The sequence below is a fragment of the Pagrus pagrus genome, assembly GCF_965226575.1.
Source record: "Pagrus pagrus genome assembly, chromosome: 1".
Lineage (NCBI taxonomy): Eukaryota > Metazoa > Chordata > Actinopteri > Spariformes > Sparidae > Pagrus > Pagrus pagrus.
The window spans coordinates 24,064,294-24,088,234 of record NC_140185.1 but is presented as its reverse complement, the minus strand read 5'-3'; the positions used below and the strand labels follow the sequence as shown (position 1 = coordinate 24,088,234).

Genomic DNA, 23,941 nt, shown 5'->3' with positions numbered 1-23,941 from the left:
CCTGCAGCAGACCACCACCGGAAGTGCTTGTCGTTATTCCTCGAGCTCACGCTGCCACTACAACCGACCGCGCGCTGGCTTGGCTAGCAAGCGAGGAAGAGACAGAAATGGCGGTGACGGCAAGGCGAGCAGCATGAAGTGCTGATGCATTACATGGATCAAACTTACGACTGCCAGGACAACGTTGGGAAAATGACAATGACGTCGAAGTAGGACACCCTTTGTAACTGTCATTACAAACCTACAACACCTTCCCGGGAGAGTTTTCATCTTGTCAGCGGAGGAGAGGAAAATCTCACCGGGAGCATGGCTTCTTACAGCAACCAGGTAGCTAAGCTAGCTGGCTAACGTTAGCCTGCAAAACAACTCCTACTGCACGCCGTCTCTAACGTTATTTATAGACCAGCGACCGCTCCTCATTTGTACAACATTCCTACCAAAAACAGTGCCACACTGTAGTAGCAATATGGTGAGGTGCGTGTTGTTATTTGCAACATCTGGCTAGTCGTGTCATTGAAAATGTAAGTACTAAAAAGTGCTTGCTAATGCCCCCCCTAAGCCTCATTGAAACGGCATGGTAGCTAACAGGCCCTAGGTCCCTCCATTCAATTGAGATAGCGGTACTATCTGCTGCAGTTTTTTAGGATAAGACAGCCACGTTAAGCTGAATGAGACAACATCGTGCTTAATCTGATGTTAGCAACACTTTGGCGAGGGATCCCACAAGTGTCATGTGTTATTTCCCAGAGCTAAGTGACATAGAAAACTGCTGCGTGTATGCATGGCCCACCTGCCCACTGCTGCGACAGGCCTTCCCCGAGCGCATATTTCCATAACTGCTCTAACTGCAAATGAGTAGCTTGAAAGCATAATGAGGATTGTGTGGAGTGTTTTGCATGTGATCTTTTGCCGTTTCTGAGCGGTTGCGAGGAACGAAATGACCATTTCTTGCCGCTCACTTCGCCTTTAGCAAGCTAACAGCTTGGCACAGGTGGTGTGGTTGTACTTTGCAGTCTCTCCGCTAGCTGGTTAGCCAAATACAAATGCGACAGTGTGGGCCTTCGTTGATAGCGAAAAATAATTCGATCAGGAAACAATTAAAAAAAAGGATTGAGCTTGCACACTGCTGCACGAGTGTGTCGTTACACCGCCAGTGTCCGCGTAACCTAGATTGTAGCTAGCTTAGCAAGCTTGGTGTCATTTCTGAGGAAGTTAGCTATCATGTGGGAAGGCCCATTTTGAAGTCTAGCTCTGCATGCAGAGACATGCAAGATCAGAAGTTTCTAGTCGTTGACTGAATGAAAGTTCAACTTGAGACAGAAATCAACACAGTATAATAAAAAGTGAAGCCAGGGATACAAGCTTCACCAGGTCCAAACTGCCTGACAGCTGAAGAAACGGCACACGGCTAACGACCATATGAAGGGAAACCTCACTGAAGACTTAATTCTGCATGCTTTCACGCTTCTTCCTGCCCTCAAAATTCAGTGTTTCTATTGGCTCACCGTTCAGCAAAGTGAGTGTGTATGGGGAAAACCCTCCTCGGCTTCTTTCAAACAGCACTTTTTATGAGTCATGATTACATGTAGAATATTTGGCTGCTCAAATGAGTGATCAAACGTGTAACCCATTGAAATTGAGTAAGCCTGCCTTGAAGGGGCATTAATTGTTATATGCTGTTTTAAAAAGCATACAATGAATAGCACGATATATAAAAGTAGTCTCAATACTTAATAAATTATGTAGTGACAGACACATTAACAGTTTTTCCCAGGCAACCAAATTTGGACCTCTGTCAACTATTTCATTTGTTCTAGTTGTCCTATTTGGCAATCATTTTTTCCTCTTTTTCAACAAGTCCTCTTTTATAGTACGTCCTCTGTGTCAAATACTCTGTGCATGCAAATTAAGGTGTTGCTGTCACCTTGATTTCCCCTGTTAGATATGACAAATGCATAGGTGAGTAGAAAAAAGAAAAGACAGTGAAAGAGAAGTTGATAAACAGGTGGGGCAACCAAATAATCAGAGGCAGAACAAGGCACGCAAGCAGCGAAGGGTATATCGCTTCTCTGGGAAAGAACATGGCAAAACAGGTCATTCTGGTAGTGCTTATCAATACTGTTCTGTATCCGCATCTGCAAACACACACACACTAACACAAAAACTGCTTCAGTCTGTCAAACTGCAGTTATGTGTTGTCTCTGGCTGTAAAGCTTTGACAGTTAATTATGTAAAAACAAAAAAAAAGTTGGTAGAAGTAGGTGTGGATATTGACCGAAATGTCAATACCACTTATTGGTTAAGTTCAGGCATCTAGACGCGATAGCATTTTTTTGGCTGTGTGGCTACAACATGTTATAGCTTTTGCCTATATGCCTTAGAAATGTGTTGTCTTCTGAAAACTAGTAAAACCACAAAGGAACCATGCGTGGCATTGTGTGACATTTCTTTATTACACTGACATGACAACTGTAGTTAATTCCTCTCTACTCATAAATTAGTAAAGCAGTGTAAAGAGGGCGCTTCCTCTCACGGCATGCAGTTTGATAAAATGGATCTACTCTCCAGAGATTAAAAATGCAGCCACGGAGAAGTTTCAGAATAAACCAGATCGACTGTGTTCATTGTTGTAAACAATATGTCACACAATGAAATGCCGCCTTTGAAACTTAAAACTATTATTGCGACATCCTCCCTGTTTTCCTAATGTCTGCTTGGCTCAGCCCAGCGTTCTGCCAAAGCATAAATCTGTGAGTGGGATAGTAATCTTCAGCAGCCCCCTTGGGAAAACAACACACTATGCATGCACAAACAAATCACACTGTCATCCAAGTTGACCAAAGTTTTCCGCTTAGTCATGCCAGATGCATACAAAATGAGAATGCACCAGAGGTGTTGCAACAAAATCAATACTTTACCATACATATGCTACTTAAGTCCAGACTGAAATGTTTCAGCCACTATTGCTTGGATGACCTTTAAATTTGGTGCAGACCTTATGATCAGTATAGCGTGAAACCTAACAATCAAGTGATTCCCCAGTTTGTTTGATTTTTTTAATATGGCTTAATCCACGGGCAGATTTCCCACTTTTGTCAACAAGACTTCAAAATAAAAGGAAAAAAATAAGTGAATTCACAGCAGCCTCAGCTGTACTTTGACACAAAAATGTAACCCTTAGCATGTCACTTATATGCTTACTGTTAGTGTGATCATTCCATCTTTAATCATGCTAAAATGATAGCTTTTAGGAAACTACTGAATATCTAAATCCTCCAGTACACAAAGTTGGGGCAGCAAATAATGATTATTTTCATTATTGATTAGTCTACGTAAATCATTCAGTCCAAGGTCTTCAAATGTCTTGTTTTGACTGACGGATAGCCCAAAACCCGAAGAGACCTCTGACAGTAGAGTGGGGAAAAAAACAGAAGCTGGAAGCAGCGGATCACCAAAATAGTTGCTGATTTATTTTCTGTCGATTGACCAATCTTTACAGCTCTAAGCAACATTGATTATGCCACACAGTGGTGGCAGACAGTCTTTATGAGCCAACCTTTATATGTCCCCAAGAATAGAATAAGAATTAGACACAGCTTGCAGGGTTGCTCAAAGAAAAGTCGAATGTGTTGCAGAGCTCTTGTATTAGCTGGTGTGAGTTTTAGTTAAGTGTTCTGGTACCCGTAATTCAATAAGTTTTTTCTCTGACTCTGCACTTGCTGTTCTCTTTGTCCTACTGGGTTAGTTAGAGAGTCTGTCGTTGAGCAGTGGCTCTGCTCTCCTCTTAAGATGACCATTAGATTAACAAAATAAAATGACAAATCACCAAAATGAATTTACTGACAATGGACTGGCTGATGGTAGATAGTCGTCCAAAATCTATTGTGGGATAAAATTGTCATTCCTATATACAAATATATATTTGGCCAGCTGTGTGTAGATGAGAAACTATGCCAGGTTTGAACTTCCTTTTCTTGCTCCCTTCTTTTTCTTTTGATATAAAACAACTATTTGTGGCACTTTTTATTACAGCCCGACTGATACTCGAATTTTGGGCCTGATACCTATATTAGGGTAAATATCAATATACACGTTTTGGAAAATTATTCTTCAAATGTGGATATCAAACACTTGTGACAAAGATAATTGATCTATCTATCTCTCTATCTCTCTATCTCTCTATCTATCTATCTATCTATATATCTATATATATATATAAAATTAATAGCATTTCATCTTACAAGCTGACCGGATATCAGACTGTCTGAAAATAACTTTTACAATTCTGGTAAATGTAAAAGAAATTAATGGTTGTTTTAAGGCATACTTATGACCATAACAATAGATTAAGGTGTTGCCACATTGCTTAACTGCTGAACAGTTGCTTGTAGCTGATAGCACCTGTCTTTAAGCAGAATAAATGACAGTGATTCCTTTCTTCCTCTGTCATACTACTCTGTATTTCGTGCTTTGTAACCATCTGTCATTCTCTTACTACATCACACCAGAATGCAGGCACAGGCATGCTCCAGAGTTTCATTGAAAACTTGCCTGGCCTTATTTGTAGTGGCGCTGGAGCATTTTATGCTCAGCCAAGTTGTCCATTAATAACTCTGCATACCAGTTTAAGAGAACAAACACTGTGGTGCTGCCTGTATCCCCCCAGTTATGGCATCATACTCTAGTTATGGTGTACAATGATTGTTTGAGCAGCAGTCAGACCGTTGGGGTATTACTTTCCGGTTGTTCTAGAAAATAATTTGTTAATCAGATGTGTTGTCTGAACTCGTTGGAAATAAACAAAAAGCACTTGTGACAAAGACATGTATGTAATGGAAGCAGGATAGAGTTATAAAATTATGTTTTATACAAAAGAAAGACACCCTAAAACAAAGTAAAACATTGGCAATTGTAAAGCGGAGAGACATGTTGTTATTCAAAAATGGGGATTATTGTGCACATTTTTGGACAGTGTTGTACTTTGTTGTACACATGAAAAGTAGACACATTGGTCGGCGTGAATGTTGTTGATTGTTCTATCTTTGACACAAGTGTTTGATATCCACATTTGAAGAATAATTTACCAAAACGTGTATATTGATATTGGAATTTACCCTAATATATAGGTATCAGGCCCGAAATTCGAGTATCAGTCGGGCTGTAATGTTTTGTATCAAAAGAAAAAGAAGGAAGCAAGAAAAGGAAGTTCAAACCTGGCATAGTTTCTCACCTACACACAGCTGGCCCATCATGGCCTGAATTGGCTGTAAATGTCAGATCGTCTGTTTTCTAACGTGAAAAAACAGAAATGGTGATGGTGGTCCGATGTCAGAAAGATGCGGTAACAGATTTTTTTTTTTTTTCTTAAGCTATCTGAAAAGCGAGTATACTGGCCGCATAATTGTCACCCATAAAATCAAAGTTTTGATTCATATATATTCAGAAAGTCATGTTTAATGTTTGCAGGTAGTTTATTTTACTCCAAGATAACAGAGTTGTCTGCTTAACTTGATGGTATTTTGAAGTACCAGCAGTTGTGTATTTCATCGTGTGAGAATGGGATGCAGAATTCAGCTAACGGTCAATATTGAGTTTATCAATTTTGCTGCATGTTGGAGATAACAGATGTGACCTTTGAGTGACCCCAGCGTCAGTTTTCGGGGTTTCATGTGTATTTCGGTGAAAGCGTTTGATAGGGAGTTTTAATTTAAAAATATCCTCAGATGTATGCCACTGAAAATTATCATTCAGTTAGAGCTGAAAAGTCTCTGCAGAGAAAGTATCAGAGACCTTCCTATAGCCCTGAAGTGTGTGTGTGTGGGTGTGTGGTGTCGTCACTAAACTGTGTTGAAATCATACAGATGGCTAATTTGTTGTAATCCTCAGTCCAAACGAACAGCAAGGGAAGCTTAGTGTGGTACGTGTGGCACGCCTGCAGAAAGAAGCAAAGGGACATTCTTTCTGTTGTGATTGTATTAGCCATCCCAAGGCCGTTGGATTACGGTTGGCTGTTTGTCGCTTGTAGTGCCATTTCAGCAATGTGGGCCCTCGCGTGGGGCCTCGTTTGCAAAGAGTTACATATGCTTGAGCTGCACTTTCTTTTCTCTGTGCCACCCCTTTCACGTTGCACTGAGAGGATTAACGGCATGGCTAGTGAGTTCATTTCACCTTTTCTCCTTTGCGTTGTTTTCCATACACATGTGGACACTTGTGTGGCAGAGTGCAGGGTTACCCCTGAAGAATCACCTGTCAGTGGTGTAGACAAGTTATTACGTAGTTTTTCACATTTTTTTAATCTATGATATCATTGAGTAAAAACAGTTAAAACAAACAATGTAGCAAATAAATATGAATAAAGAAAAAAATGTAAGAGGAGGTGAGAGCAATATTGCATCTAACCATTTATTTATTCATTTAAATTCGTCTTGTTTGTAATTAAGGTTGTCTACACAGTCGCACCGAAGTAGAAATTGAGTTAAACGTGATGGATATGAGCATTTAACTTGTGATTTTGAAATCTTTCTGTATGGTGGTGGGAAAAAAATCAACCATTAGGAGAGCCAGAGCCTGCAAGCTAATTAAGTGGTTTGTTTAGCTGCGGGTAAGTGATTTAGCATCCATGTAGGTCACCTCTCTTTCCTTGTCTGAATAATAATCATTTACTGATTTTAATTTAATTTCATCATGACACACATTGGTATGCATGCGTGCTCAAAATGTTTCTGAAACTTTGAGGCCCTGTGAAACCCCTTTAAACGGATATCGGTAACATGGTGGTGTTTCTTGACTAAGAAATCAGTTGCATTTTTTTACTGGAGTTTTCATAATTGTGTGCTAGTTGTGGCAAATATGTGGCATATGCACTATGTAGGCAAACACTGCAGTCGTTCAGTGGCTAGTGTTTTGACAGGGTATACCAGAGGAAGTATACTTCTGTTCTTGGCAGAGCTATTAAAGGAACCGAAAATTACTTCAGTTCTTGTACATTGTACTAACTGGAATTAAGTGAATTATAATCAGAAGGCAGGTTAACCCCACATAAATTCTATCATTTTACAAAATCACAATATAGTGTCCCTGCTCTGAATAACAGTTGGGTAAAGTTTTAAAATCACAAGCACAGAAGTCGAATATCTCTGTCGTCTCAGAAGGTCAGACTGAATATTTTAGTTTCATTCTGTTAAGAAGTTACGAGCATAAATAACATCTGCTTTGGGTTATTTTGAGCATGAGGATGCTTTGTATTTAGTTGTTAGAAACTCAAAAAACCTACTTCACATAAACAGTCCTGGAATGAAATCTGATCTGTTTGTATTCATGGTTTCTGTATAACACCACATGACTCATCACCTCATGTTGTGCTTTACCTTTGTACGAGCAGGCATTTCAGTCTGGTTGATGACTGACTCTAATAGAAGCCCTTGTACCTAGATATCCAATGACTGTTCCTTTTTGAATCAGTTCCAGTTATAACAAGGAGGACATTATCACTGTGTAAAATGTAAAATAACTTTTCTCTTGCTTTGATCCACCTAGAGCTGCAATGACCAATCAATTAATAATTAATCGCTAAATATTTTGAGAATTGATTAATCGGTTTGAGTAAAAAAAAAGGGTCAAAATGATCTAATTCCAGCTTTGCAAATATTGTCTGGTTTCTTTGAGTTGTAGACAAAACGAGACATTTGAGGACGTCAACATTTATAGACCAAACATGATCAGTTGATCAAGAATTGACTGATTAATCAACAATGAAAAAATAGTTAGTTGCTGCCCCATTTGCATCACATCAGTAAAAAATACAAATTTATAGAAAGATGGATTTTACAATAATCCCTTTCTTAAATGCTAATGGTTTATATTGATTTCTTCCCACAGTACATCTTCGGGGAATTCAGCCCTGATGAGATCAATCAGTTCTTTGTGACTCCACGATGTTATGTCGAGGTAAGGAGCTGGATTACAATTCAGTTTTACAAGAAAAAATGTATCATGTAAAACATAATGTCCACTATCTCACCACCCTTTTTGATGTTCATACTTTTTAATGTTTTAACAAGTTATTTTAAAAAGTGTTGTTCAATCAAACTCAGATAAAAATGTAGTAAATGTTTTTCAACTCCTAATTTTGCATTTTGTTTCCTCACAGCTTCCTCCGTTCAATGACAAAGTCCCGTGCGTGACTCAGTCTTCTGGTATGTACATTTCACTTATGCTAGATTGCAAGATAATACTTTTTTGCTTTTGAATATTTATTTGACGTAAAATCCCCTGACCCCTCATGCTGTTGGTTGACATCACTGTATTTTTTCAAAGCAGGTCTTAATAATGTAAGGTAGATTTGCCTGGCAAGGAGATGCTATTGATGTGATTATTTTTTGCATATATTTATACCTACAGTATATTGTTTAGCATGGACTACAAATCCCTGTTAGATATCGACCATTTCATTTTCTAGAATACTTGAGCAATTTTCATTCTTTTTGAATTTCGAGCCAAAAAATACAAATGTAATAGTAGCCACCTTTCTTTGAAATGGTACCCGTTTGCACATGACATTTGCCTTACCTTGATTTGTATTGATTATTTAGGAAGTTACTGCACTCCTGCTGTACCTTATATTATGGAGTCTATGGGACTGCAGGTTTGCGGTGAGTTGAGGAGTCCGACACCCTGTGGCTTGACTAGCTGTTGTACGTTTGCTCTAAAACTCAAAATCCAGGTTTCAAAAACTGGTGGCTTTCTAAACCTTGCGCCTGTATTCTTTCTCTTGCCTGTTGGTAAAATCTGTAGAGCTTTGCATGCTCAAGATACTGTCAAGTATCTTATCTTTTCTTGCATATTATGCATTTTCACAACTGCAGGGCTCCGAGTTGATTAAAATCTGATTGAATTTCTGTATGATTTAACAGTCACAGCTTTTTTTACTAAGGGCATAGTGATGGTTTATGTGGTTGCTAACATGTGTGTACATATTTAGCCTTACATTGTAAGGTTTTACTGCTGAATGCATTTTAGAGTCATGAAGTGTGATTTCAGTAACACTAACAGAAGATCCTCTAATCCCAGTAGACTAAGTAAACTGCTGTTTTCATACTTAACCCCTGCAGAACATCAGGGTTTACAGTTTGGGTGACCAGTCAGCTGTGTCATGATGAAACTCTCTTGGATGATTTTTCTGATTTGCACTTACTAATGTTTCCTGTTTGTTCACCTTCTGACTTCGCGCCTCTCACTGCATAATCATTTACTGTTTCAGCTGCCATGCAACAAATTTCATCTAAATGAAGTACATTTTTTTTGTTGTAATGATGACATTTGTTTGTGTTGATTGTTGTTCTACTTTGGAAGGAGTTGATGACAGGTAAAAATGAGTACATAAAAAGTACTCAGATTTTAAGAAATGGCAGACATTGATGGTACATCATTGATGTGCACTCTATTATAAACGTGTTCACACCATTTCACTATGGAATATCTTATAAAATGTATAAGATATTTTGAATACAGTGTTTCCATTCCAAACTCATTTCACAAGTAAAAAAAAAAATTTAAATAAAAGTAAGTAACAAATCTGCAATTTTGGATAAATTGGCACCATGGCTGTCAAAATATCTGATTTTCACTCGTCGACGATCGTGGACAAATAAATTCACGATAACGATATTATCTCAAAAAAATTGTATAAAAAGAACAATTGATATGAACTAATCAAGTTCTAGTGAAAAGGCAATCAGATGAGCTCATAAACAAAAGATGCACAAGGCCAAACATCGACACTGGATTATTCACGCGATATTACCATGTGTATTATAAACACAATATCAACATTTCAATTTCTTAATATCAATATTGCGACAACCCTAATTAGCACACTAGCAAACTGCAACATTTTTAAATAATCATATGCTGATCAGATGTAGCCATCAGAATACAAACTGCATGGAGGATGTGGTTCATTTACATTCATGGTTTATTTATGAATGACATTTTGAGGCCAGGTATCAAATAGGAAAAAATAAATGCACCCTGCAATCACAGTTTTAAAAGTAAAAACTGTTGGAAATATTTGAATCTTCAGGAGTTGGACTTTATAATAAGAATATTATATAAAACCACATAAATGTTTAAAGGTGAGTAGTGCTATACAGAAATGTGTGTGGCAGACCTCTTATGTCTTATAGTATATCATTTGTCTTTTTTTGTATGGACACTATATTGCATCACTTAATCTATATTTATTAGTACAATCTAGGTAATCCTACCTTTGTTAAGGGATTTAAAATGGTTTACTACATTACTGTCCATTAATCAAGATGTCGTCAAGGGATGTGTCCTCAACATTACTAAAGAAAGATGAACTAAGTACACCTTACATTAAAACAAGAACTAATTAATGCAAACTCAGTAAATGTTATTTCAATTTTGTTTCAAGCTCAGCCCAAACAGTACAATGTAGTTGACTTCTAATGCAAAACAGTTTTTTTTAAATGTTATACATTGAAATAGATTTTTATACATTTCAACTGTGTAAAACACAGTTTAGAATATGAAATTCAGACAAAAGGTCCCCTTTCTTGCATTTAAATTTGAAAAAAACAAAAGTGCCATGTCTTTTTACAAAACAAACGGGTATTTTCCATATCATCTTATTTTATGAGTAATGTCCTTTACTGATATTCATCTGGTTTTGTAAAAGTCTTGATTATAATTAAAACCTGGAATTGTAATAAAATCAGGGCAATGACCATTTGATTGCTGGCTGTGTGTTGTTAGGAAATCAAACAAGCCCTTAGACTATATTGTTTCCCTCTAGGTCATTGGAAATATTGAATCTTGAATTACCTCACTTCTGTATTCGTTAGCAACATCCCTGGAATCCACATAAGCTCAGAAGGAATGCGGTCTGGTTAAGCATAGACACAACATTAGCTGTTTGAGCCAAAAATGGGTCCAGCAGGAGTTTTTTTTTCTCTTCATTGGTATGTCTGATCCCGTCAGAGCTCCCATGACCCCTTTTTGGGTGATGGCGTACTTGTTCAGAAATAAGGATTTTAAAGCAAACTCTGCAGCAGAGAGTGTAATACAACAGTGTGTTTTTCATATTTAGACTGTATTTGAAGAAAAATTATTGAGTTACTAACTGATTGAATTGTGATCTGCAGCAGAAGACTATCAGCGCATTGAGTTTGGCGTTGACGAGGTGATGGATTCCAAGCCTATCGGGGTGAACGATCCTTTATACAAGGTGTCGAGCACCCTGAACCCCCAGGCTCCAGAGTTCATCCTGGGCTGCCAGTCTGCCCAGAAAACCCAACAGACGGCTCCTCCAGCAGCTGATGTCCCGGATGGAACCCACTTCAACTCACTGGATGGCCCTGACTCGGAGGCCTCAGCCCTGGACAATCACCAAGCCTGCCAGGACATAGATGGACTCCCTGGCAGCCTGGGACAGCGAGAGAGGAAGAAAAAGAAAAAGCGACCGCCGGGGTATTACAACTACCTGGACCCATCGACTGGCAACAGTAACAACAGCAGCAGTGCAGCAGATGGGACGCCTGTGACAGCACTGGTGAATGGACATGCACTCGGAGGCCCACACCATAGTGCTGAAGATGTGGACGGTAAGGCATTGTCAGGGGCTGAACTGTCCTCCCCTGGACCTGTCTCAACAGCAACATCAGCAACTGCTGTGGCAGCAGCCAAGTTTGCCCCCACATCCACTGCCAATCAGAGGACTTGTGATAGCCCTGATGACTCTTCTTTGGACTTAACAAGTGGAGCTGCCTCTTTATCAGATGGCAACAATGCAACTTCCTCCTCTTCATCCTCCTCTCAAAGCAGAGGGATGACAGAGGGACCGAGGACTGCAGATCAGCAGCCAGATCATTTGGCTCCACAGAGCCCTGAACTTTCAGATACCCCACACAGCCCCCGCTCCAAATCACCTCTTCCTCCTTCAGCTGCTGTGGCCACCCCCTCTGTCGCCACTTCCATTACGACTACTGAACTGGAGGGAAGGGAATTGGCAGACAGTGGGGTGGCCAATGGGCTAGCAGTGCCTGATACTCCTGTCAGTGCAGATGGACACAAAGAAGACTGTGAGAGTGGGGAGCAGGCTCAGCAGGTCTCCCCAGACTCTGCTGCCCAGTCAGTAGTGACAGAGCAGGCCCATTCGCCTGTGATTCCAGCTGTACCTGCTGCCAACCTCCCCAAATCTTGGGCTAGCCTCTTCCACAACTCCAAGCCTCTGCCTGGGGGGCCTCAGGCCTTTGTGGAGGTAAAGAATGTTGTGGAAGTGGTGTCCCCTTCCCTTGCTACGCCAGAGCAGCCTGAGAAAGTTGGGGAGGTCAAAGATGGCCCTGTCCACGTATCAGAGGATCCTATGGCCCCTAAACTTGCAGGTATTATATGAAGATGCTCATTGTATATCTTTTAAAAATAGCCTGTTTTATGTTATTTCAGCTTAAAGTGTGACATGTGCTTTGCTGATGAATTCACACCCCCTCCACTTGGTGGCAATGTTGAGACAAATGTACTGGTCCTACTACATGTATTCCTATGTGTGTGACAGCTTTAAAACATTTGATGATCTAGAAGAGTAGACGTGATAAGTGACCAGGCTTCATATTCTGCTGCTGATTATTCTATACCCTATCTTATATATTATAAATTAAGTTTCAGTGGCTCACATTGCTCAATAACACCCTGCCACAGATAGAGGTTATAGGTATGTTGCATTCATGTTCAGGAAATTCAAGAAACGAACACTAGATGGTGGTGCTACATTCAGAGTAGCTGTGAGATGTCAAGTCATTAGTCACATTTGTGTAACCCACTTATCTCATTGACCAACAAGATTATGAGAATGCTTAACGAGGCTCACACCTTGTGAGCAAAAAAAAATTTAAAGCACAGGTCTCAAATGTTGTGAGGATTTACACACATGCTCCTCCTTTTTAAGGGTGATATTTAAAGAGGTACATAAAGTACAGTGTGTGCTTTTATTTGTTTTTAGGTGGGTTTTAAGTGTTTGTCGGACAATTATTTCAAGGTCATGAAATACGATTATTTCCTTTGCATTAATGAATAGCCAAACATTTCTATTTGAGCTACAATTTAGAAATAATGATGCCATTTAGATGTTAAATAATACGCTGTGAATACTTGGATTCCTTTAGGATATGATAGCATGACACAAACAGGTACATTTGCTGTAATTCTGTCTGCAGAGTCATATTCACTGAAGAGAAGCCAAAAGAGCAGAATTTTTTTTTTTAAATAACACATTAGTCAGGTTAGAAAAAAGATGAGAGGAAACTATGGCCAAACAATTGTGGTTTGGTGTAATGTAGAGAAGGACTAGTTGAAGTGAACACACAAATGGGCAAAGTTTATTGTGAATGGAGATCACTTTGGAGTCCATTTATTTAAGAACTTGCAAATAGATAGATATTTTTTCTGAACTGTTTTTCCATCCATGTTGTTTTTTTGTCTAACAATAGGGCTTTCTGCCTTCTCACAGCAGTATTTAGGATTTGTCTATATAGATTACCTGATTATGCTGCCTGTACGTACACTTGTTTGGATGGTTTTACAGTTGGTCTCTCACAGGTTATGGAAAAACACCAGAGACATCCATTTGTTTCTGTCTATCTAAACACATGGGTTTTGAGTTCCACTTTAAACACAATCCTGTTTAGTCATAAGTGCTCATATTCAGCACACTGTCTCTCTTTCAAGGTACTCAGCAGATATTGAGTGTTATTTGAGATGCAAAGTTTTCATTTTACAGTAACAGTGTGTTTTTGAGATGAATATTCTACTTATGCATGAACCATAAACCTAGTGGCTATATTTGTATCTGCAGAACAATATACTGCAAAGCACCAGTGGGTCATATTGATCCTCTAGACTAATTGTTTTTCCCTGTGGGAGAATGACTGTAGACCATAGACTGTACCACATAATGTGGAATGGAGATTTATTCTCACTGTTTAGAGTACTGTGCATTTTAGTTCCTAAGCAGTTTTTATTTGAATGTGTTCATTTGATAGTGTTTAGTCTGCTGCATTATAGAGCTCCATTTGAACTTTAAAGAGACCAACTTGCTTTGAACTACACTAGAGCTGAGTCAGAGACCATCTGTTTGTATAGTCTTTTTAACTGATTGGATTAAATGAAATGGGGGAAAAACATTGCAGGAACTGGCAAAAAGCTCCAGTTTCGCAACATTTACACAACCTTTCTTTTACATATTCACAACTTTAATATTTGGCATATATGGAACATGGTCATAGGCGTGAAAAACTGAGACCATAAGCAGATCAAAAGTAAAGTACTGAATATTACGTAACAGTAAACGGTAATTTTTTTCTTTCTAAGAACAGCCACTTTAAGTTCACACAGCACTCCACGATGCTGCACACAAGTTGAATTTCCCTCTACAGTGTGTAGCCACACCTTTTCTCCTACAAGAGAAGTGATTAAAATCTTTGTGGGTCATTATGACCCACTGGCACTTCTCTGTTGAAATACTTAATACTTGTTCTTTGCTCTAGAACCGCATCACCTTAGGTTATGTTTCATAACACCGTTTCACACAAAGTCAAGCACCAGCACGATTAATGGGTTATAGTTAAGAGCTACGTAAAAGAGAAATCGGTCCATTCTTAACTGAGGTCTGGATGATTGTCAGTGTTTGTCTTATTCTGATAATGCAATGTGTCTTTGTTGAATCATTTAAACATAAGTGCATACTATGTAGTTACAGGAGAACAGATGAACAAGGATAAACGTACTAATGTTCTATTTGTATCATCTAATGTGTATGTGTCATTCTCTGTGTTTTTGTTACAGCTAATCATGTTTTTGTGAAACTATGCCCACGTTACCATGGGAGCTGTCTTTTTGAATGGCAGTCTCCCTTCCTAGGCGTGGCACAGCAAATCCTTGCTCTTATTCATACAGTCTGTTGTGCTTTTTTCACAAGAGGCAGGAATATAAGAAGGAACACTTGTTTTATGAAAATGAAAATTCAGGAATGATTTGCTAGAATATTCACCACAGTGTTAATGACTGAAAGTATGCACTCACAAAACCATGCTCACATGTGTTTTCATTGTTTGTTGTAGTTGTGTGAAGCTTCCTGTTTAAGAACATTGTGTTTGTTTGAATCCCCAGAACTTATTGAGAATGTGAAGTTGATACATAAACCAGTGTCTTTGCAGCCGAGAGGACTGATCAACAAGGGAAACTGGTGCTATATCAACGCTGTATCCTTTCACTCGGCTGTTTGCTTCACCTGCAACTTTTTTTTTTAACCCTTCAGCAGTCTCTTTCCACATGTACAGGTTTGACTTTGGCCAACATAATTGTATTGGTGTGAAGCCAAATACCATAATAATGATGGCAAGCCGGTATGCGATTTTAAAAAATGCTGTTACTGTGCTGTGTAGTGTCTTTGTTTGTCTTAAGCTGACACTTGCTGAAGAGCGAGTTTCAGCTTGTCTAGAAATTTGCTTGAAAGCTAGCGTTATCAATACATTTTTTTTTGTTGTGGTTGTTTAATTGAGACAGGTGAAAAATTGAGTTTCCTTCGTTCAGTTTGATTGGGAAAACTAACCAAAGTTAAAAAAAAGACATCTTACTTTAACCAGCTACAGAATGACACCAGGGGTTTCATCAAATTAGAGCATCACTATCCATTGGTGTGAAGTTAGAAAAGCGAAAGCAGCTCGTTGTTTACGTTTCCACACAAGTTTTTCCTCCCTGACTCTAGACGCTCAGACCCTACAGGCCCTGATTGCATGCCCTCCCATGTATCACCTGATGAAGTCCATTCCTCTGCACAATGAAACGCAGAGACCATGTACCTCCACACCCATGATAGACAACTTGTAAGTAGCATTTCTGAAAGCTGACATCAAATTGTTAAAATGTGACTTGTTAAAATGTGACTTGTTAAAATGTGACTTGTTAAAATGAGACGTCACCATTGTTTCCTTCTGTCTGACAGTGTAAGGCTGGTGAATGAGTTCAACAACATGCCTGTGCCATCTAAAGCCAAACAGCAAGGTAAGATGTCCGACAGCAAATCCAAAGACATTTGGTATCTCTTTCTGTCAACATCACTGATATGGTGTGCTTTGTGTCCACAGCTGTTGGTGATAAGGTCATGAAAGACATTCGGCCTGGTGTCCCTTTTGAACCAACCTACATATATAGACTCCTCACTCTCATCAAGTCAAGTCTCTCAGAGAAGGTAAGCTGTGCTGCTTCACTGCAAAACAACGTGCCAATGTGCGTTTTTTTTTAATGGTCACACTCGTCTGGAACATGCAGTGCTTGAAGGGAATGTTATTATTTTTAATGCACATTTTTCAGGTCAGAAATTGACAACTCGTCTGATTAAAGGCAGTCACTCATGCTGAGTCAGTTCTGATTCAGTTTTAATGAATTAAATTACTCAAATGCTGATAGAGATGTTTTTTTGCTATTTAACACGGCTCATCCTGTCTCCCTTGTAAAACAAGCTTTCCAGTCTGTTTACCTCAGTGAATGACTGAATGGGCTTTAATGTGCACACGGTAGTGTTTTATTTGACTGTAAGCATTCTCTGTGGTGTTTTTAATTGGTGCTGATTTCCTGATCCTCCACTCGCAGGGTCGACAAGAGGATGCGGAGGAGTATCTCGGCTTTACTCTGAATGGATTGCATGAGGAGATGCTGGCATTGAAGAAACTAATCTCGCCTCAGGAAGAGAGTAAGCATCTTTTACCAATTCCTTTTTTTAAAACCATGTCACAAGGAAGATAAAAGTCATTGCAAATCATATTTAATTGCATTAATCTTTTGCAGTTCATTGCTGTTCATTGCTATTCTGTTTCAGTTAACATAAATTCCTTTACTTTCTACATAAACTGCACCAAAATAGTTAAAGGATGTAATGTTGACACTTCTATCACCTGGTCATTGCAGTCAGTTGAAGTTCTATTGGATTTCCTGCAACTTGTAATCTGACATTGGGCTCAGAGAGGTCATTTGAAGTACTTGGGTCATTTGACCTTGTTTTTCTTTCACGTTTCTTGCATAGAAGCTCCCACACCGAACGGACCAGAGTCCCAGCCAGGTGTGGAGGAAGATGTTGCCGATAAGGAGGAAGAAGGTAGTGAGGACGAGTGGGAGCAAGTTGGCCCCAGAAACAAGACTTCCATCACTCGCCAAGCTGACTTTGTCCGCACACCCATCACTGATATATTTGGTGGGCACATCAGGTACGTTGACAGATCGTTGTGGAGCCATTTCAGAAACACATTTTTTAAGTAAAGGGAAAATAATGTGGCCTGTGTTTAGGAAGAAAATCTGATGGCTGGTGAACTGTGCGCTGTCGTTTTGAGTATTTAATTTTCTTTACGCATTGTTTCTTAGAAACTAAAAAAAATCCCCAACCTTAGGAGATAATTGTATCCTCTTCGTCTGTGCACCCTGTGTGAGTTGTGCTCCTGACTAAGAGAGTAGGACCTCCGTTAGTCATCTCCAGCTTTTTTCCAACTAGCATCACAGTCCTTCAGAATAACAGCCACTTTTAGCCGATTGAGGTCAGATGTCTCGACAGCAAGACGTGGGGCACACATTGAAAAACAAAGGTCTTAGCTTACAGACAAATTGGAAAGTTAAGAACCTGTGCGGGTGTAGCCTGCCTAAATAATATGTTCTGTGAGGTTCTGGTCTGGCACAGTCCTGTGCTGCACTGGTTGCACAGTGTCTTAGAGGATTATTTTCTCAGAAATGGTTGTGACCAGAGAGAAATGGAATGCAGGAATGTATGTTTGGAGTCTGGTATGTACGCCCACTGAGCTTGGCTGGAGCCCATGGATGTCTTTGGGCACTGTTCTTTGTAATTGGTTTTTGAATCCCTGTTACAATTATTCTTTTTACTTATAATAATTCATTGGGCCGGTCATTTGATGGTTCCAGTGTTGATTGTTTAGTTGTAATGAGCTACAGATGCAAGCAAAGCAAGTTAGGGAAATGAATGATATGGTATTGACGGTTGAAGGCTTTCAGGAACTTTATAAACTTACTTCTAATCTAACGTGGTGTTTTGTTTTCTTGTCAGATCGGTGGTGTATCAACAAAACTCTAAAGAGTCGGCCACTCTGCAGCCTTTCTTTACCCTGCAGCTGGACATCCAGTCAGAGAAGATCCGCACTGTCCAGGAGGCTCTAGAAACCTTGGTGGCACGAGAGTCAGTCCAGGGCTACACTTCAAAAACCAAGCAGGAGGTATGAATAAAAGGACACTTTCAAGCTGTGTTTGAGTTAAGATCAGTGTCAAATGTCATCAAATTACAAAGCAATTTAGTTAATGAGAACCTCATGTTAGTTATTGTTTTGTCCTCCTTTTCACAGAGTTGTTATATTTATTAGAAGTATTTATAGTGCTTAGCTAAATTTCAGTTTTGATTAACTTATAGAAATGTTTTGGTTCTCAGCCATGTGCACTGAGTAATGTTCGCCACACATGGTGAAAGGCATAAATCTCAATTAAGCCTGAATTTTCTTCTGTTGTTTCCTCGGGTTTCAGTACACAAGATCTCCCAACTACTAAAGAAAATACTTGAAAATGGTTCAGTGAGTGAACATTAAGCTGGAACATCTGCTCAGCAGCTGTATAATGGACATCTTTGTAAAAGATAAACTTTATCGTTCTGGTTTTTGCCATTAAGAGACACTTAACTTTGGTCTACATCCCGGCTCTTGTCTTTAAAAGCCCAAAAATGTAATGATTCACGAGTTCTTTCTTCGAAGGGCTCAGCAACTCTTGCATTTCCAACAAAATAATACATTTTGTTCTGTATTTGCCTCAGTGTCTTTCCTGTTTTGTTTAGAAGTTTACTGTTTTTTTTCTTAAGATTGCTGTTACACATACTGTATACTGTTTAGAAGTTTTATTCTTCTTGGATAGAATTGTATTATCATCACAGCACGTTTTCTCACTGCATGTGTTTCTTGTGTTTTTGTCCTGGTTTTCAGATTGAGATCAGTCGGAGGGTGACTCTGGAAGAGCTGCCCCCTGTGCTTGTGCTCCATCTCAAGAGATTTATTTTTGAAAAGACTGGAGGCTGCCAGAAGCTGATCAAGAACATTGATTACCCCGTTGACCTTGAAATCAGCAAAGGTATGACCCACATAATCTACTGAGCACTCTAAGCCTTGAACTTGACCAATGGACTCCTGTAGTGCACATATTACACTGTTGTCAACAGTTTTTATGTTCATATAACTTTGTTTTTCAGTGTAGGAAAACTCTGCATTAGTACATGTATTTGCATGGCAGGAAGCAATCATGTAAATGAAAGCTATTCTACTTTATAATTTTCTTAAGTTGAAGTCACTTAATCTTGACAGCCCTGTTGCATTTAAGACGTGTAAACAAGATTCCCTCGATGAGGTCCATGAGTTACTGAACACACATCAACAGGCTTCTCAAATTTCTCTGTAAATAATTAAAACCATGAGTTGGCCAAATTAACCATAAGTGTTGGTACGATTTACACTCTAAAAGCGATGGTTCCCCAGAGGAAGACTAATGTCTTTGATATTAAAAAAGACAGTGGTTGTATCGACTGTGACTGTTGTTCATCAGAGGAATGATCTGCTCAGCAAGAGAGACTCGTGAAAATGACACAATATTTACTCACTGATTGATTCAGGTTGCAAAATCATTATTAGTAGCTAAAACAAGGACAGCTGTAGACCCCCTCAGTGGAGTCAGGTTTAGAATGAATCACGATGAAAATGTTGCAGTGAAGTTTGTGAACTAGATACGACTGTTCTTTTCTCTAAACTGTACAATATTGTACATTACAGATAATGAATGTATAACCTTCAAATAATGTTTCGTACAGTATGCATCTCAAATTTATGTTGTAGCTGCAGTCTTTCAGCACAGAGGCAAAATTCACTTACATCTGTTTTATTTGCATTGTAAATATTAACAGGCTCGCAGCAGGCTATGTCGCAACACATATTCTATTTTTAACTATAATTAATGCAATGCTTCAAAGCTTCTCTGACTAATCTGTGTTTTTTCCCCACCATTTTAATTTCAGATCTCTTGTCCTCTGGAGTGCGGGGCAAAGTTGTGAAAGGCCAAAGAACTTACAGGCTCTTTGCAGGTGCGTTTGTGTTTTCATGTTTATCTGTTCATCTTTTCTTGTCAATATTCAGTCACATTTTTACATCTGTTGCAAGGGCGTGTAAAGTTGTATTTGTTGGGTTTTTTTTAGCATGTTTTTCATTGTGGAGATTCTTAATTGACCACAATAGCTCCTTCATCCACCAAAACAACAATTTTAGGGTGGCCGCTTCTGTATACGTCTGGTTGACAGTAGTCCTTTCATTTGACATCAGGAAGTACTTAAGGATCATAATGAATGAATACAACGATTTTGGAAAAAGTCTTTGTTCTTTGAAACCAAAACTTAATTTTGCTGGAGTAAAAATCAAACATTTAGGAAAATGTGCTCTAAAAAAAAAATAATTGAAAGGAAATGTTTTGCAAGTGATGGTATACATTATTTTAGCATTGTAGGTGAACCCTCAGGCTAAAACACTCTCAGTAAAAATAAAACTGACACTACAATGCCCAGGTTTGAAGTCATGGAAGAGTGATGACCTAAATAAGATATCCCCTATTTCTCTGATGTCTTTTTTCCCCCTTTCTCTGAACTTTACCAGTTGTCTATCACCATGGGAACAGCGCGACAGGCGGTCATTACACCACGGATGTCTTCCACATTGGTCTTAACGGCTGGCTGCGCATTGACGACCAGACAGTGAAGGTCATCAACCAGTACCAGGTGGTGAAGCAGACTGCAGAGCGCACCGCCTACCTGCTGTACTACCGCCGCGTCGACCTGCTGTAGACACACACATACACATCCCAACAAACACGCAAGAAACACCCAAATATATTCACAAATGCACACAAAAACATACATGCTCAAAATGCACTTTTGACATTACAATACATCTACACATGACATGAACACACACACCAAACTAATGAACAGGAACACTGCCCAACTTGTTCTCTTGCAAGATTTTCCTCTTCTTCCCTCCTGTCCCCGCTTTCCTGAGAACCAGCTTTTCCAACACCTTTTTCCTTGTCTCTTTTTTCTTTTTGGAAGAAGAGAAACAAGCTGCATTCACAAAGATTTCCCTGTGACTGCTCTCTCTTCTGTGCACCACTGCTGTTTTTTTTATTTTATTTTTTGTCTTTTTTTGTTTTACTTTTAAAGCAACAAGGAAAGGACTGTTGAAAAGACAGAGGTGGGGTTGGGGTTTTAGGTTAGGACCTGAGACTCACCTCTGGCTTGAGCCCGCAGCTCGGCTCAGATAGCAAAACAGTGGACTCACACACAGGAAGAACTATCTGCCACAGGCTGCAAGTGGACTGCTGGGGTAATTTCTTGTGTTTGAATTACCTTTTTAAAGGAAATTACCCAGAAATATCAGTGTTTGCCTTTAAGTAAAGGAGAACTGTTGGCCTAATGAATTTGCAGCAGAGAAAAAGCCTATTTGAATCTGCCCTAGTGCATTGAACAGGCCCAGCACCAGCATTATCATGAGTCTCTCCTCCCAAGGCCAGACCGTCTTCTCTGCCACCAACTCCTCCTCCTCCATTTCCTCACTTTTATGATGCTTTTAAATCTAGGTACAACTTGAGCCATCAAAAACAGGGGAAGACAGATAGGTGGTACATTGAAGGGAAACTGAACAGCTTCCTCGTTTGAGAGATCCTTGTTATGGTATCTGGGTTTAGATTTAGAGAGACTATCTAAAAAAAAATATTAATGCGCTTTAGACTTAAATAACAAATAAGCTTCTGTGCACAAAGTGTAAACTGATTGATGATTACAATATGACAGGCAAATGCATATTTTGCAAATATTTAGATGAAAATGTAAAAAAAAAAAAAGAATTAAAAAAAAAAAAAAAAAAATCTAGCTGACCGAAAACTTGTTTGGGTCCTAAAGGACTGCGCTAGTTTTAAGACTCAATTCTTGCACTGGAGAGATGGCAACCAATCAAGACAGATTCCACTGCAAAACTTGCCCTTGTTTACTTTGTACATTTCCTTCTCTATCCATTCTTTTTTTTGTCTTTTACTTGTCTAAAGGTTCCACCTGTGTATAGGTGGCTTATCAGTGTAGTTTTGAGCCACACCACCCCTCTTACCCCCCAGCTGAGCAGAAAGCCGGGGGCTGCCTTAGGTTCAACGTGTGATGTTTTTCCACTCAGTGTACAAGTCTAACCCTAATCAGGCGCCAACAGCAAGTTTAATGTCTGTGAAGAGTTAGGGGAATGTACCTGACACCTATGTATTTACTCTTTTGTGGCTCAGCGTTTCCTCCCAGTCGAGGGAAACTGAGCGTTAAGGGGAAAGTGGGACTTCATCTGTGCTAAGCTTTGCAGAAACACCCCGGACATGTGCACAAAAGGAGATAGTGTTTTGCTTTTGTTGAAGATTTTTGGATCATTCATTGATTGTGATGATTTTTTGTTTGAGTTACTAAACGATATTAGCTTTTTTTTTCTTTCTTTTTTGTCATTGATCATTTATTTGATGTCCCCATGCTCTCGCTCCCTTCAGAAAAAAATATGCTTGCATTTGAATTGGTGTTCGAAAAGAAATTACACAGGCTAAAGCACAACGATGAATAAAATTGAACTAGTTCTTTGCTTGACATTATTTCCATTTTGTCATTTTCTGTTTTCAGAATTTTTGTTTTTCCTCTCAAGACCCATTTTATTTCCAACCATCAGTGTCAGAATCTCAGTATTAACACTTTACGAAATGTAATCAGCTCAAGTATTTCTATATGATTTAGGCTTGTGTACTGTGATCCACAAAAATCCCCCTTTTTTTGTCAGGCTTCACCTCCTCACACATAGTTGTCCATCAACTCAAACAAGATACACAGGCGAGAAGGTGGTTATTCCACATCTTTCCTGCATTTTAATAGCAGCGCAAGCATATAATCTAAAGAAGCATGTCCCTTGACACTTGATTATAAGTTTTAAAAGACTGATTAGGTTCAGTCTTTCAATTAGAAATACAATTCAAGTCAGATTTTCACCAAAATTACATACATAAAATTTAAATTATTTTTAGCTTCTATGTGATATAACATCATTATGTGGTGCACAGTCTCAATTGACCTTTTATTGTGGGTTTCAAAGTCAGAAATCTTCCCCAGGCAAACCAAAGGACAACATTATACAGGCCCTGCTGCCTTTCCTTAAGTATATATTCAAACTTTATTTTGCCTTCTCCATCTGAGGTCTTGTAGCCATGTCTCGTCACAGACCACCACTCATTCCACGCAGGAAACGGAGGCATGCTGTTTAGAGTTTCGAACATCGTGCATAACTTGCTTGTTAAGTTGTGCTGCTGGCTTTGTAGTCATTTCTGCACAAATTGTGTGACATTTGTTGACATGCATATTTTCTTCCCCCCCCCTATTCAAGAATGTTGTGAGCGTTGGGACTTTGAATGGGACACCTTGAGCTTTCTGTTGTATAGTTTTATCTCAGTCTCTCATGGCTGGTCAGGAAATGTGCTGGTGAAAATGCTTCAATAATGTTTCTCTTTTCAGTATGTGCTCCTAACACTATTGTCTGCTGGGAATTGTTGGGATATCGACCTAAAAACAAAAAATCTATACTGTCTTTTAATTTTAAGCCTCCAGCATTCTATTTTGTTAATTGTTCAAATAAAGGATTGTGCAAAAAGCAGTTTGCTAATGAAGTGTAGTCAGAAGACTACTTGGCTTTCTTATATTACAGTAAATACTGGAAACATCTGCAGTCTCTACACTCTGGACTGGCCTACAGAACAATGTGCACAATAAACCAAAACAACAAAACGA

General features: G+C 39.1%; 1 protein-coding gene across 4 annotated transcripts; it reads left to right on the top strand.

Moving 5' to 3' along the window:
• Window positions 1-59: 59 nt before the first annotated feature.
• On the top strand, window positions 60-23,941 carry usp10 (ubiquitin specific peptidase 10). Of its 4 annotated transcripts, none has more exons than XM_084351137.1 (15): window positions 60-327; window positions 7,879-7,947; window positions 8,150-8,195; window positions 8,592-8,651; window positions 11,169-12,404; window positions 15,184-15,275; window positions 15,790-15,899; window positions 16,019-16,077; window positions 16,161-16,264; window positions 16,666-16,765; window positions 17,096-17,276; window positions 18,122-18,287; window positions 19,038-19,182; window positions 20,117-20,182; window positions 20,745-23,941. In XM_084351137.1, the coding sequence occupies exons 1-15, from the start codon at window positions 307-309 to the stop codon at window positions 20,930-20,932; spliced, it is 2,643 nt and encodes an 880-aa protein (XP_084207263.1). In that variant the 5' UTR covers window positions 60-306; the 3' UTR covers window positions 20,933-23,941. The 4 variants fall into 4 exon arrangements, with proteins under 4 accessions (XP_084207263.1, XP_084207262.1, XP_084207265.1 ...); XM_084351136.1 differs by having other exon boundaries at window positions 11,166-12,404; XM_084351139.1 differs by lacking the exon at window positions 8,592-8,651 and having other exon boundaries at window positions 20,745-23,807.